General features: G+C 35.1%; 1 protein-coding gene across 1 annotated transcript in view; it reads right to left on the minus strand.

Moving 5' to 3' along the window:
* The window catches only part of LOC126252668 (trypsin alpha-3-like), a 46,003-nt gene extending 32,097 nt beyond the window's left edge, over positions 1 to 13,906 (minus strand). Inside the window, exon 1 of the mRNA XM_049953570.1 lies at positions 13,538 to 13,906. Within this exon, the coding sequence (XP_049809527.1) occupies positions 13,538 to 13,906 (369 nt within the window). The remainder of the gene's footprint in view (positions 1 to 13,537) is intronic.
* Positions 13,907 to 15,865: the final 1,959 nt, after the last annotated feature.

The raw sequence follows: 15,865 nt of genomic DNA on the forward strand, positions 1-15,865 counted from the left end.
TTGTTACAGCTATATAAAATGAAATACGCCTGCACAATATTGCAGCAGTTGTTACACACACCAAAGAAACAAGACTGTTTTGGCACAAATGGTCATTTTTATAACACGACAGAATATAATTCACGAAGTACCAATATCAAATGCCTGTTAGGCCTGCTACAAGCAAAAAGTTTTGTGTTAGGAAAAACTTTCATATTTCATTCATACTCTCTAGCTTCTGAAGCATGAGATCGAAAAGTAGTAGTACTAAATTTTTAAATAAATTTCGAATCGTCATATTCTCCCCTAATTTGTGTGAGTTCCCGTTTCTTCTCCTTCCTCGTTCTAACAAAACATCTTATCACTAATTCTGTAACTATTCCTGCCACTGTCAAAACTTATTCTCTGGTTAATTTCGTCACCGGTTTAGTTATCCAGTTGGGAAATATTACCTGTTCGTACAACGCGTTTTCCACGCTACTCCCAGAATAGAACTTTAGCGGCTGCTAGCCAGGGACCGTATAACTGGCTGTTAGCAGTGTAATGGTCTGGCCAAAAATTTTCTGTCAAAATTTCATTTTCTAGGACACAGGGAGGAGACAATACGCAAACTTTGTTGCCTGTTATGCCTGTAAGTCATTTTTTTCCACTCTGGTAGTCTGAACCTACAGAATTCGCTAGTAGTTATAACAACTCTGATCATTTGCAAACCCAGTCAACCACACAAACAGCGACTGGCATTCATCCGTTCGCCTTTATTCCACTCAGCTCGTGTAGACCCGTCCCCATTTGTCTACAGGGAAGTTTATTCCTAGATGCGACGGGGATTCCCATGGCAGAGACATCACGTACACTATGCACACAACTTACGATTCTTTCAGAAATCGACTTAGAATTTGTTTAAAAATGTTCAAAAACCAACAGGGATGCATTCAAAATCATATGAGAAATCAATAGACCAATGTGCGCTGGGTGCTACGGGCTTTGTGAAACGAGGTATTTTTCCCCACCCCCCTGTTAAACTATCGCCCGGGGCAAATAACCCGGTTTGCCCCCTCCCCCTAGTTATTCTACAGTAGCTAGATACAGTAAAAAATTCCCGGGTTTTTCCCGGTTTTCTCCCGGATGAAAAAATTTCCGGGTTTTTCCCGGATCTCCCGGTTGTCCTGGGTCGTATACACCCTGGTATACTTTACTAACTCCCTTTTACAAAACTTTGGTAACGACATAATCATCTGGAAAATGTTTTTTCGATAGTTCCAGTTTGTAAAAAAATTCCTTTTATTTCCACACCAATTATATATTTTGATTTTTATGTGATTCTATTAGAATGAATGATTTCGTTAATTCCAAAAATTTCAGTTAACCATTTTTTTGCACATCGTTTTTCGAAAATTCCTTTTAATTTATGTATTCTTATTTTATCAGCTATTTTATATTTAAGATTAGTATCTAACAAACTTGTTACACAAAAACCTTCCAATAAGGTTTCTCTGTTTTGTTTCATTTTTTATCTATTTTAACAAATTTTATTTACTTTATTTTCGTAGAATCCATTTCGACTAAATCAGTTTACAATTATGTGAAGATGGTATCTGTTCCCAAAAGAACAGATACCATTGATGACCATGCAGCTTCTCAAGAATGAAACTGAAACTCTTAGCTGCTGACAGGTGTAGTTAGTACATCAATGGGGACAGCTGAAAATGTGTGCCCTGACGTGGACTTGAACCCGGGATCTCCTGCTTACATGGCAGACACCCTATCCATCTGAGCCACCGAGAGCACAGAGGACAGTGGAACTGCAGGGACTTATCCCTTGCACGCTTCCCGTGAGACCCAAATTCCCAACAGTCTATAACCTACATTCGTATTGTTCCTAGTAGATACTTGCCCATTCACTCATTACTCGTGCCAGACTAGGCTGACGAATCCTGTAAAAATCAGGCAAAGTGTGCGCATTCGCAAATAAGAAGGTCAATGGCCGGGTAGCCTTTAACTATATGAAGATGGTATCTGTGATAAAATTTTCTCAGGTTGACAGACAAGTCAATGTGTTGTTCTCGAGCAACGTTTCAGCAAGTTTCTTACTTGGTGCGTTTAGTCGCACTATCCTCTGTGCTCTCGGTGGCTCAGATGGATAGAGCATCTGCCATGTAAGCAGGAGATCCTGGATTTGAGTCCCAGTCGGGGTACAGATTTTCAGCTGTCCCCATAGATGTATCAATAACACGTGTTGGCAGCTAAGGGTTTCGATCTAATTATCATTTCAGTTTGAGATGAACCATCTGTTCCAAAAGAAATTACATTCATTCCATTAAAAATACTCTCTCTTTGGTTTACATAATTCACGATTCGTTTCTTTATAATTGTAAGCCATTATAAAAAGTTTTTTTAACAAATTTACCTTTTTCGTTTTACAAATGGGACAAATTCCCTCAATTCCCTGTTTTCCAACGTTAGCTGTCAATTATTGACGATTATGCGTTCAGTAAATTTTTGTACAGTTAAAACAGCAGATATGATTATGATTCTCTATACAGAACAAAACATAATTAAATTTTAAATTATTTCACCAAATGTAATTAGGTTTACCTCAAGTAAAACCGTTTTAACAGTATCTTTTAACCTTATAGTAAGAACATTTTATTTCTGCCATATTTTTATGATCAGATGTCAGGAATCATATCGTAAAATTTGTCGAAAACACCTGCCGAAATATCTAAATCATTAGTTGATAAATCTGTACTTATATTTTTGTCAATAACAGGAAGTATAGATACATATATGAAACTATACATTATTTGTTTATTTTTTGAGTCATAAAAGTAATTTCAATTAGTTGTTTATTCTGTACCTTATCCTTAAGATTACTTAAATCTTTTCAGTATGGAGTTACATATGTTTGTCAGAAATAATCTGAAAACCATTTTTCTATTTCCTTTTTTGTAAGGTAATTTGATAAATTAATTTTATTAAGTTGAATATTCTTGCCATTAAAGTCGGTTTTATTAACATAACTATTCAACTGCACTAAAATGCTTATATATTCATGTTTTGTATCATATTCTTTTTCTATATATTTTTCGTAACTGCAATATAAACCACTTATAGAGTTTATTAAATGTACTAGTCTTCTACCTTTAAAATCACTATATCCTTTAGATGTTTGAACAATGTTAAGTAATTCCTTTTGAAATTAATTAATCATATTTTCAATTTTTGGATTATATATTGCTACTACATTAACTCCTTCAACTGATGCTATTTCATTTTTTAACTCTCTATTAATTTGTTATTTATCTTATTTCCAAAAATCCCCATTAATTAAATTAAAAATTGCAGTAAACTTATAATTTGTACATAACAGCTTTAAAAGAAATACATAGAAATGTCTGCAGATAAATTCGTTAGAACTTTGAATACTTCTGATGTTGGAACAAAAGTGATTTTTCCTAAACGATTTACTAGTTGTTTTGGTATATTTCTTCCAAATGAATCAAAAACATGTTTTATATATTTATTCTTGTAATAACAAATCCAATGAGTACCAGTATGATATGTATCTAAATTTACTATTCCATACTCCAAATTATTTCATTATCAGGTAATTCATCAATCATAAAAACACCACAGAAGTATCTAATTTTTAATGTTTTAACTAATTCTTCTATGTCAAAATTAGATAAACGATTATGAAATTTTGTGATTGTTTCTTTTTTCCCTTATTCCAGTTCCATTTTTGTTCTTGTAATTTTTTATCACATTTTTCATTTATAAATACTTTTGCAATAGCTGCAGCTGTTGAAGTAGCATCGAACATAAATGGTAAAGCTGACAATAGTGATCGCAAAATTCCACCTTCATGTTTCGTTAAGCCTAAACCTTTTTCTTTCTATTTAGAAAACCAACACATTTTGCCCACAGGGGGTGGCCTTACTGTTATGCATAAATTCCTACTTTTAGCTGGTGTCATCTTTTTTGTCTTTTGTGCATCAGTTAAAATTGACGAATAATATCTGGTACAATATTAGCTTTAGTTTTCTCACTTGGTGATGATGATGATTGGTTTGTGAGGTGCTCAACTGAGAGGTCATCAGTGCCTGTAGAAAGTCCCAATTTTTACACAGTCCTATTATCTACTCAATCCAATTTAGCCACTGTCATGAATAATGATGATGACGATGATCAGATTACAAGGACAACACAGACACTCAGTATACATGCAGAAAAAATCCCCAACCCAGGCAGGAACCGAACCTGGGACCCCAAAAGCCACTTGGTAGCAAAATGATATCAATTGAAATATTATTCATTTATAGGGATTAAAAATCAGTTAAGAATTCTGTATATAACTGCACTCTTCATCATCAATATTTAAACCGATTCTTAATTTTCGTTTCCATACATTACTCCTCGAACTTTAGTTGTGGCTAAGTTTCACATATTGAAGCATCAGGAGCATATAATGTTTTTTTGCAATTAATTACTTCTTTATCTGTTTCATGTTCCCTTTTCTAAATCTTTATTATCTCTATACAAACTATCAAATTTTAACTTGCTTCAACTAATAGATATTTTCCTTTATCTCCACATGCTAATCTTTCATCCACTTTAGTTCCAGGACCACACCAGTAATAACCAGGTAAATGTTTTTAAATGGTGATTATAAATTAAAGTATTAATCAATTCTTTTTCATATTCACTACCCCAAAATGTATGTGGTAAATTATTCAAAATTCTAATAAAATAGAGAATTCGTTTTGGATGATTAATTCTAAATTTATGAATTAACTAGTAAACATTTCTGTTATTCCAACTTTTCATTATAATAATTATTATTTCCAGCTAATTCTTCACCAAGAATAACCGTTAATCTACCAATTAATTGATGCACATCATCCATTCAAATATATTTATCTGTTTTTCTGGATATTATTAATTAAACCTTCACCTATTTCTTCTTCTACACTTAAATATAATTTCACTGGTAATTTTTTGGAACGATAAATATCAATAATTTCTGTTATCATATATTTATATTTATTGCATTTAGTTGATTTTGTTGCATTTGGATTATTTTTAGAATAAAATGCTCTGGAATGAGTCAATAAATTTCCATAATTTGATGCACCAGAATTTTTAGATTATCTGTACATATTATCTATAGTTATTTGTTTTATTGTTAAAGGATCTTTAACTTCATATGTCCTGTCACCAATAGTTAACTCATCACCATCAACTTATGTTGGTATTTAGCAACAAATTTAAATAAACCAATGAGTGTCAATCCAAAAGCAGTATTTACACTATGACTGATAAATTGTAACATTCCTTATTTTATATTTCTTTGTTTTTAATTTTCTTTCTTTTTCATAATTGTCTAACAAAATTCTTATATCTGATTCATATTTTGTATAATCTCATTTATAACTATCATATTGCTAATTGTAGTAGATATTTAAATTCTTCTAAATAATGTTGATTATAACATACCATTTGTTTTTCAACTTCTCCATTTTCTTCAATAGCTTTCAAACCATTATCATCTAATCTTTCAATTTCTTGCTTAACATGACTGATTCCATCTATAACTGCTTGATCTTTAAATTTTTTGTAATTGTTTATTGGTTGCTTTTTCAGTTTTTTAAACCCTTCCTTTAATTGTTCTTTTTATTATCGATTTCGTCCAGCTATTTTAACAGCCTATAGGTCATATTTTTGAAACATTTATTAGAATACACAACTGTAATCATTTTTATTTGTCATTGAATATTTATATTCATCATTAATATTCAGTGTTTATGTTCATCAGTAATCATCAACGTTTATGTTTAACATTTATGTGCTACATTATTGTTTAACATTTACATTTAATATTTAAAAAATTCTTAATATCTCCTCTACAATTTTTCTTGTTGTATCTATTGTTATATAACGAACTTTATCTTTATTCCAATATTTACTATACATTTGTTTGAAATCATTAAATTTAAATCATGCCCTGCAAATTCATGATAAGTATCCATTAAATTTACGATATGTTCTTTAAAAATATTTTAAAAATTATTTGGTATTTTTCAATAAGGTTAAAAATAATCTATTTCTTTATTTCTTCCTCTAGGAAAATGTACTCTAATTATGTCATAACTTTCAACAATGAAATCATCAAAAACAACAGGTGAATTATTTTGGCATTGATCTAATGGAACAATTTCTTCTATATTTTCAATAAAAGTCACAATTCATTAACTTTTATTTTACTTTTTTCACATATATCTATAAATTCTTAATTTTTTGGTTGATTTAAACTTGTAGAATACAGATACAAATGTTTAATTTTTTCTCAATTTAACCCTCCATGTACTAAAATATAATTATCAAACATTAGTGTTGTTTATCTGCAACGACTTGGTCCTATAATTTTTAACTTTTCTCTGAAATTATTGTTCATTTACATAAATTTTATTAATATAAATGAGTATTAACTATTCAAATAAGAGACACTTATAAAAATGTTTCATTAATTGGTTTATATAGAACTTTTAAACTGCAAGTATTATATAAATAAATATTAAATTATACAGTAACAAAGAAAATACTGTTGGTCAATATAATTTGAAAAATTCATTCAGTTGAAAAAACCTAATATACACTTTAAGCAAGATACAATTTTAAAAAACAGTTGTTAAGCAAGATACAATTTTAAAAAACAGTTGTTATCAAAAGTGATGTTAAACAATGTATGAACAAAGAAAAATGTATTGGTCAAGCTTTTGAGATTCAATAATCAGATTACTGAAGCTAATGAAAAACAATTGTAAATACTGTTCCTAAAATAATTCCATTTCAAGTAATAAGTATTAATTTTAAATTAGCTGATGGAATGTTTGATATACATATTGATCATTTTTCAGAAAGAAAGTTATATTATTTCTTCATTAAATCCAAATGGTGAAATTGTAGGACCAATAATATATGTACCAAATCATCCCGTAGATATTCCAGTTTTTAATACCTTTCAAAATTTAAAGGTTACTATCACTAATGGAAGTGATAACTTGACTGATTTCAATGGTGTTCTTGTAACAGTATGGTAATTTTAAAAGAGATTTAATAAATTTTTTTACTTAAGAAATCACAAACAAAATCGAGGGTTATCCATTTTACTCATTTCCTGTTAATGAGAAATCAAAAACAATGTCAATTTAACTATAAACAAGCAGAAGACGATATTAATATCGGTGATGTTTAGTTTTCTAATAATTATTCACAATTTTATATTACATTTAATGTTATTCACATACATGGAACAGATTTCTCAGCATATGATGGTAAATCGAAGATTACACAAATAAATATGTATGTGTTAAAACTTTTGATGTTATTACAATTAAAAAACAAAACAATATTTTATGTAGAAATGAAAAAGTAATTATTTCTTCATCAACTCCTGTTTGATTAACTTTGTCTATCAAATGAATTAACTGTGGAAAACCACATTCTTAACAATGATAAAAATAAAATTAAAAACAAACCAAATGAACTACTTTATCCATTTGAATTAGTTGGTGGATTTTAAAGAAATAATTTGGCAATGAGTTTCAATAGTAATTTTCAATTGGGTTTCAAGGAAAAAAGATGAAGTTTCCATTCTTTGGAGGACTACTAATAATGATGATAGTACACTTCCAAATGAATGTAAAATTGTTGCAAAATAATGGAAATTAGTGTTGTTGTTCTTAAATTTGAACCAGAACATTCGCTTGAACTAGAACAAGAGAGATTGATAAATTCAAAAATAAAAATTTCCTTCTTTGAACTACAAACAACTGAAGTTTTTTCATTGAATGAAAAAAGAAATTTAGATACAGATATCACTAATTATTATAATATTGTAATTCTGATGAATTTTATATGCCTCACTTTATTTTGTTCGTTTCCCAATAGAAAAAATAATCAATTACATGTTTCTTCTTTATTCAATGACATAAATTTAAAAAAATGTCTATTTAAAGAATGGAAAAATGTGAAGTTTTTTCTTAGGAATTATGGTATCTTGATCCACTGAATAATTTTTTAAAAGCATACAATGTTTTTAGAGCATTTGAAGGAATAACATAGTTAAATATAGGTGCAAATGTAAATCAATGCAGTTTTACTCAAAATTTTCCTATCTATCTAATAAATATGTCTAGAAGAATGAATGTTTCAACCACTCAAAAAGGACAGTGAAATTACATGTATTTTAATGAAAATATACCAAATGATGCAATTGCTTATGTAATTATGTATTGTAAGAAGAATTCAACTAATGGTTCACAATACAGAAATTTAAATGAAAAATTTTAATTAAATAAATGAATATAAATTAGAAAAATTATAGAAGAGTTACCTTCATACTTACATTTCCTTTTGAAGTATTTTCACAAAGATAGGGAAAAAACTGATAAATTTAGATTGTAAGAATTAAAATATTTAATCCCTTTAAAATATTTTTCAATTTCAAAAATTTTGTATTTTCAACTTTTCAAAATTTCCAATTTCAAAAATTTGAAAATCTAACGTTTTTCTATGTAAATAGAAGCAAAAGAAAATGAACATGAATGATAGTGTTGAAAATCTAGTGAGTGAATTTAATGGTTATATTAATGGCTGTACAGACATGTATACTAAGTTAACAGAGCTGAAAAGAAAAATATCTTTGAATATTACAAAAGCTGTAATTTTAATAATTAAATATGGTAAAAAGTTTTACTACTTTTAGATTATAAATATAAAATAACTCTTCCAGATCATTATACTAAAATCTTAACAGAAGATTAAGATAAATTACTTTAACTTATTAGATTACATTTTATTTATCGAGGTAAAAAACAAAATTGAGATTAATCAGCTCATGTTATTGAATTTGCATTAATTTTAGAATTACCATGACTTATCAGCAGGTTCCGTTGTAGGAGCTAGTGGCATGAGGCATTCTGTCATCACAGTTTAATGAGAGTTACAAGCCCGTGTACTCTTGTTAGCAATGGTACTGGAGAATGGGCCTACCATAAGCACCTCACAGAGACTGTAGGCAACATGCATGTGTCTAACTAGCAGTCATTCCTCGCCAGGTGAAGCTGCTATCGCCTGGACGGATTTACATCGATAGTGTATGGCGTCATAACGTTCTGGCTGGTCACTGTACTCACAGAACGCCATTCACGCCTTGGAGGTACCACAATCTTTGTTGTCGATAGAAACTTGGGTGGCTAATAATTATTAGTTTTGACCAATAAAAAACAGAATGCAGGTCTCAGTGAAACATTTGAGGGAATAGCATCTTCTCACACTCTGGTAACACTTTAAAATCGGGTGTTTTTAGTATATGAAGACAGTAGAACCTTTCCACAATGAAAGGACGAAGCAATTTCTTTCTTTTTTTTTAAAAAAAAAACAAGAAGAGAGGCGGGTCGATTCAAGGTCACAAGTTCACCTCTTGTCCCAACAAATAACCATCAAACAGGCGCAAGGTACTGTGTCTGCCCAGGCGGGCTTTATGACGCTACCGTCAGTTCCAGTACAGCACTCGTGGCTGATGCATCGCGGTCGCGATGCGGAGCCGAGGCAGTTCCAGATAAGTTTTATAGTCTGACGATAATTAAAGGATTTGTAGTTTTAGCTTGACGATGTCCACTATGGAAAGACGGTAGTTACTGTCATTCTGAAGAAGGTTGGCTTATCCCGTGCAACTGAGGCTGTTAATTATTAAAATTAATATTTACACAGTTGCTGAAAAGGCCGCGAAATGTTGAAGATATTTAGATTCAGTTTTACCGGTTGAGGAACGGAACCCTAAAAACAAAATTGAAATATAAAATACGCTATCAGACAGTGGTAACTGTAAACCTGACTTGAGAAAGTAAACTGACTTCGTCTCCAGTGTATCAGGACACAGCGGAATAACTTGGCACGTACTGTTCCGGTGAAAGGCGCCTTGGCAGCAGGATAGACGTATCAGCTAGCAGCTAGCAGGGAAGTAGCCAGCTCCTTCCACCTACGGCACTGGTCGCAACATTATCTGGCATGCATCTCCTTTCAAATGACGAGAACAAGTCGAGCTCACGGTCTTTCACAGACACGAACAAAACACTGCATGCGGAGTGCTAGCTTTCTCACGTGTTTGCCACTTAAGGATGAATGTTACGTGTTTCATGAGGCGGTAGGAGACGCACGTAGGAGTTGAAGGTTTATGAAATACGCACGCAAGTTTCAGAGGAAGGAGGGTACGCCAATCTGACCTCCCTGTCTCGCCCACAGTGCAGAATCAACTTTCCTTTCTGTGGGGTTGATACACAGACAGGCTTCGTCAAGGAGAAACTTAAAGACGCCTCCAGTAGTCATACTTAAAAGCGAAAATCGAGGAGCTGGTAAGGGACTTGTGATGCTACCAGTTGACATGATCACAACAACATTAATAGCTGCAGTAATGCGACGTAAAAGGGAAACAGAATTCTATGACTGCGGGAAACTGGAGTGCAATCGTCGCTGGAGGTAGGGAATAAAAAATAACTGAACAGCTCAGCCTTGAGAAACGAAACGTCATGGGAATCAGATCAATAGAGCCCTTTAGTTGGCACAAGTTGGCCGTCGCGATTATGCTTCACAAGAACATCTCGAGATCGAGCAACACGTCGAAGATAGCAAGTGATCAATAAATATTTAACTTTGAATATACTTACCTGAAACAAAGTTTTCGGAACCGAGTTAAGGACTTCATCAGTTACCCAGGAGCTGACATTTATAGTAAGCTTTACCTAATACCACTGAACTACCTTCTTTTTCTTCCTCTTCTTCTGTTTCCTTTTCCAAAAGAAGGCGTAGCTTCCTCTCTTCAGCAGCCCTCTTCATCTCCATTTATGAAGAACATCCTATATCACTGATTATGTTTTTCTTTAAACGGGATGTTCTCGGTCGTCTTCCCGTTTTCTTCCCAACGATCTTGCTCTCGAAAATAGTGTGTAAAAGAATATGATGTCTAGTTAAGGATGCAGTGAGTTTTGCTTTCTGTTGACCTATTACGAGTACATTCAGTAATTCTTTCTTTTCTTCAATTTCTTGTAGAATTATCTCATTCGTATTTTGTGTAATTGTCCTTCACAACCATATTTCCGTAACTTCGGGGCGAGCATTCTCCTGCTTTGCTAACATTTAGGTGTCACGGCATTATGTGAGAACACTACATGTGGTGGTCTTTACAGACATTATCTTAGCGTGGAACCAGATGTGCTTGTTAAACAGAATTCTTATTCTAGAAGGCCCTCTTGGGCGGTGCCATTCTTCTCTTGTTTTCCTTGAGACGTGTATTGTTTTCCTGCATATTACTACAGAGGTAGCGAAGTGCCAACTGAAAGTAAAGAAGTTTAAGAGGAAGCAGCTGAACTATTGGAACCTAAAAAAAGCTGAACGAATCAAACACGCAGCCTGACCACGTGACGAATACAGAAGGAAACTTCAAGGAGGCACTAGCGTCAAGGAACAAACGGAATGGCCTTGAAAGAGCCGTGTTAAATACAGCATAAAATGTACTAGGACTGGAAAAAAACATAAAAAGAAGCAGCTATAGATAATAGATGATACAATGGAATTCGTAAAGAAACAAATAAAACGAAAAATGTCGAAAGTCTACATGAATGTAGGAAAATTAGGGGACAATAGATAGTCAACGGAAGTGACGCGCTAACGAAAAAATTAAAATAATGTACCATAGACATCGTACACAGATAATAATCAACCATTGTATGAGGAACAGAACAAGAAGCACATCGAATAGAGATGACAAAAGTAAACTGGTAACAGAAGCAGAAAATAGGTAAGAAGATGCAAACAGTACTTGAAGAGGCTTCATAACTGCATAGAAAAAGTTTGACGAATTGAAAATGAGGACACAGTTTAAGAAGATTATAGGCGAGATTCAACACTTATTTCTGAATTTCGAGACGTTTTGCACGATCTATGAAGGAATAAATGCTCGGATACTGATGAAATGACTGTTCAGTTTTTGCGAACATGAGCCAAAGAGCGGAACAAGAACTGTCCAAGCTCATGGTGAAATGTTTCAAAACTTGAAAGTTAAATCAGGTTTTTAAAAGGACATAATTTTTGCGCATCCAAAGAACTAAACTGCGAGGGGATGTAAAAGTGCGGTACAGCCAGCACAGTATCATATTAATCAGAATGTTACAGTACATGGTGTAAAAAAAAAGGAAGGGAAATCAAAAATAGATTAGGAGGATACTAGTTTCGTTTTAGCAGTGCGTTCCAAGCAGAGAGTTGACACTGAGTTTCTTTTTCTGGGAAACCACAGCATGACAGATATTCGTAGACGCTCCCGGAATGTGTAAGAGGCCTGGCACGCTGAGTCCTAGTGAGAAGTGTCTCTCATCGTCGCGCAAAACTGCCCGATGTTCCGCGTGCCGGCCGCCCGCACGCAGCTGTGACTCCTGCAGTGCTGGAACGTGCGGACTGTCTAATTCGAGGTGATCGGCGGATCACCGTCAAACGCTTCGCTGCACAAGCGGACGTCTCTGTGGGCAGTAGTGGCACAGGCGTCCATTAGCTGGAGTACTCTAGCACGTGTTCTCGCTGGGTTCATCGCAGTCTAACAAAAGGACATAAAGAGCAACGAAGGACCGTCTGTGCTGAATTGCTTGCGCGTTACGAGACTGATCGTGGCAACATTTTGCCAAATGTTGTTACAGGCGATGAAACATGAGTTCACCCCTTCGAACCGTAAACAAAACGGCAATCCACGGCGTAGCGTCACACTATCTCTCCTCCGAAGAAAAAGTTCAAAGCTTCACCCTCAGTTGGTGAAGTCATGACGACGGTCTTCTAGGATTCGGAAGTGGTTATTCTTTCTGATGTCTTCGCTCACAGTGCAACGATCAAGTTTGAAGCGTATTCTCTTACCCTCAGGAAATTAAAGAAATGACTTCACCGTGTTCATCAGCACAAAAATGCAAACGAATTTCTCCTTCTGCATGACAACGTAAGGCCTCAGGCAAGTCTTCGCTGCCGAGGGGAGCTCACAAAATCTTATTGAAAGATTCTTCCTCGTCCACTCTACAGCCCGGATCTCACACCTTCCGACTTCCATCTGCTTGGCCCAAGGGGTTGGATGATGGGGAGATTATTGATGCAGCAAGAAGATGGCTGCGTTATCGACCATTAGAGCGTTACCATGCGGGCGTACAGGTCCTCGCAGTAACGTGGCCTAAGGCCGTCATATTGAACGGAGATTACACTGAAAAATAGGGCTTTGTAGCTAAAAGAGCGTGGAATAATATGGTGTACTGGAATCCAGAATAAAAGCAACATGCTTTCAGAAAAACTATATGCTGCATTACTTACTGAATGCACCTCTTAGAATAAAGAAATACCGAAATACAATACCAACGCAAACAACAATGTAATAAATGGATGTTTTTTTCCCTGTGAATTGACGTTATCTATCCAACTTTTTACCACTCTAATCGGTAAGCTATATACAGATAATTCCGTTACCCCATACCTTGACCTTCTTTCCCAGCCGAAACTCTCCCCGTATTTTCAAGATCGCCACGTCGCAGTCGAACGCCACCGTGTTGTATCTCTCGTGTATCTTTTTCTGTATGACGTCGTATAGCCTGCCTGTTCTCAAGTTGGCGGTGCCGGCGCGAATCCGGTAACTGAAATACATACGGATGCAGTGGGCCGCAGTGAGAACCCAGGACTTGCTGATGATGGAACCACCACAGAAGTGTTTGCCTCCTATCTGGACGGACACCTGCCACGGCAAGAGTTCGATCGACACGTTGGTGCCGCCGACGATGTGCGGGACCTGAGCTGATGTCGGCGCCGCGCCGATGAGCACCACAACCGCCACTACAGGCGCCAGCATCGCGTCGACTCCTGCGCGGCCCTCTTGGCTGCCACCGTAGAATGTCAATTGCGCCCAAGCAGACCCTCCGCTATCTCTTCCCGTCCTGCAGCCACTACTGTATGGATTAATGCTTTCAGGCTAAGGAACACGTGGCTTCATAGCTGATATTATTACTGCAGTAAAGAAGGGGAACTGCACATAACTTCTGGTGCTTGGGGTCCACATTCAAAACGACTTTTTGAGAACATAATCGTTGCACCATTGACATTATACTCACTGGCGAAAGCCAGTTGCGTAGTCTGCTTTCTTAAGGGGACTAACTAGTACGTGAATATGTGTCAAAAATGGATTTTTTATTTATTATCCAAAAAATTCTGTACCGAAGAAAGAGGAATTTAAATGTTTCTACACACGTGATGAAGCCCCAATGTTACTCATACAGCTGTGATAAAAACAGAATTCTGCTCTCACTTTCCTGTTTTTTGTGACTTTTTAGTCTCTAATGTCTTAGTGACACAAGATTATTAGACACGTAGTAGCATGGTAGGACTGAAAACTCAAATGAGAGTTTTAATAACTGTATACGGGAACAGATACCAAAATCTTTTCTGGCAGGACTAACTACCTTGAAAATAGATGTGCTGGTGTAATATTTGTGGCCTTACAGCCATCAAATTCAGCAACAAGAAGGTCTTCTTAGAACAGTTGAGAAGACAGCAGTGGGAAGATGACTTAATGTGTTCTGAGGAAACGGTGACAGATGGTGTATTTTGTGCGTGTATCGTGAGAAAGATCGCCTAAATTATCTTCCTCCTCCACAATTAGTGACTGCTGTGTTCGGAGGTAGCGCGCCAAAATGATAAACTTATGTTATTAACATTAGAAAAACTAAACAATGAATTTACTTACATTTCATATAAAAGCATCTCTCAGTAGCATGCTATCATTCCATTATACCAAAAGCGTCAATTACCAGGAGAATAATAAACAAATTGTAGACGAGAAGCCAGACGAAGCATTTCGATCTTCGGATCGCGCCTAAATAGGATGGCGGGCGAAGTGGTTCGGCTCTAAAATCAGAGTCTCGGCGGAATGACATGTGTGCCATCGTTGGTATCAATTATGGCTTAATTAACAATCCCTGGTTTGTAAGTAAAAGAGCTGGTTCGACAGTCTCGGAGGACAGACAAATTGTCTGCCGCGGTCAGTATCAATCAATAATTAATGTCTTAATAATAATAATTAATGTCTGGTTTGAAAATGTGATAGCTTGATCGGTAGACTCGGGGGACAGATATGCTGTCGGCCGCGGTCGATAGTGGTTAAGAACTTAATCAGGAATCTTTGGTTTTTGGATATGTAATTGAGAACTAGTTTCACAGTAATTACGCAAACATGCAGTTCGTTATTCTGTTCATTTTCTGTGAAAGTGTGAAGCATGGAAATTACTTGGGGTATATAAAATGGACTATAATCGTCCAGTTTCTCGTATTCCGCTAGTAAAAAGCGAGTAGCACCCCGTTTAAACAAACCAATTCACAATTTAATTATTTTTATAATACCAGTTCCTCATCAACAGTTTATTACAGGACCCACGACCTACGTGCTATATTCTGGCAGGGGAAAACAACTATAGAAGACCGCAGGTTGGCGAACAATATTTATAACTTATGCATTCCACTCAGGGCGGTAGAAGCAACTACGCACCTAGCGTGTACTGTAATCTTAGTACAAATGAGATCAGTGATATATCATCTGTGGAAACACAGAGGAGGCATGAAGGGACGGCATTTTCGAGGGAAAGGATTTATGACTCTCACCTAAATCCTTCTCGCTATCTATCCGTCTCTCTCTTTCACTTGCCGCACTGGGTGTTCTGCTATATTTCCATGATGTGCAACGTCAAGGTTTAACGAGTGCCCGATGGTATAAACATGTAAAAAACTTTAACTGATCTTGATTCCAAGAGACTATTCG

The sequence above is a fragment of the Schistocerca nitens genome, chromosome 4, assembly GCF_023898315.1.
Source record: "Schistocerca nitens isolate TAMUIC-IGC-003100 chromosome 4, iqSchNite1.1, whole genome shotgun sequence".
Taxonomy (NCBI): Eukaryota; Metazoa; Arthropoda; class Insecta; order Orthoptera; family Acrididae; genus Schistocerca; species Schistocerca nitens.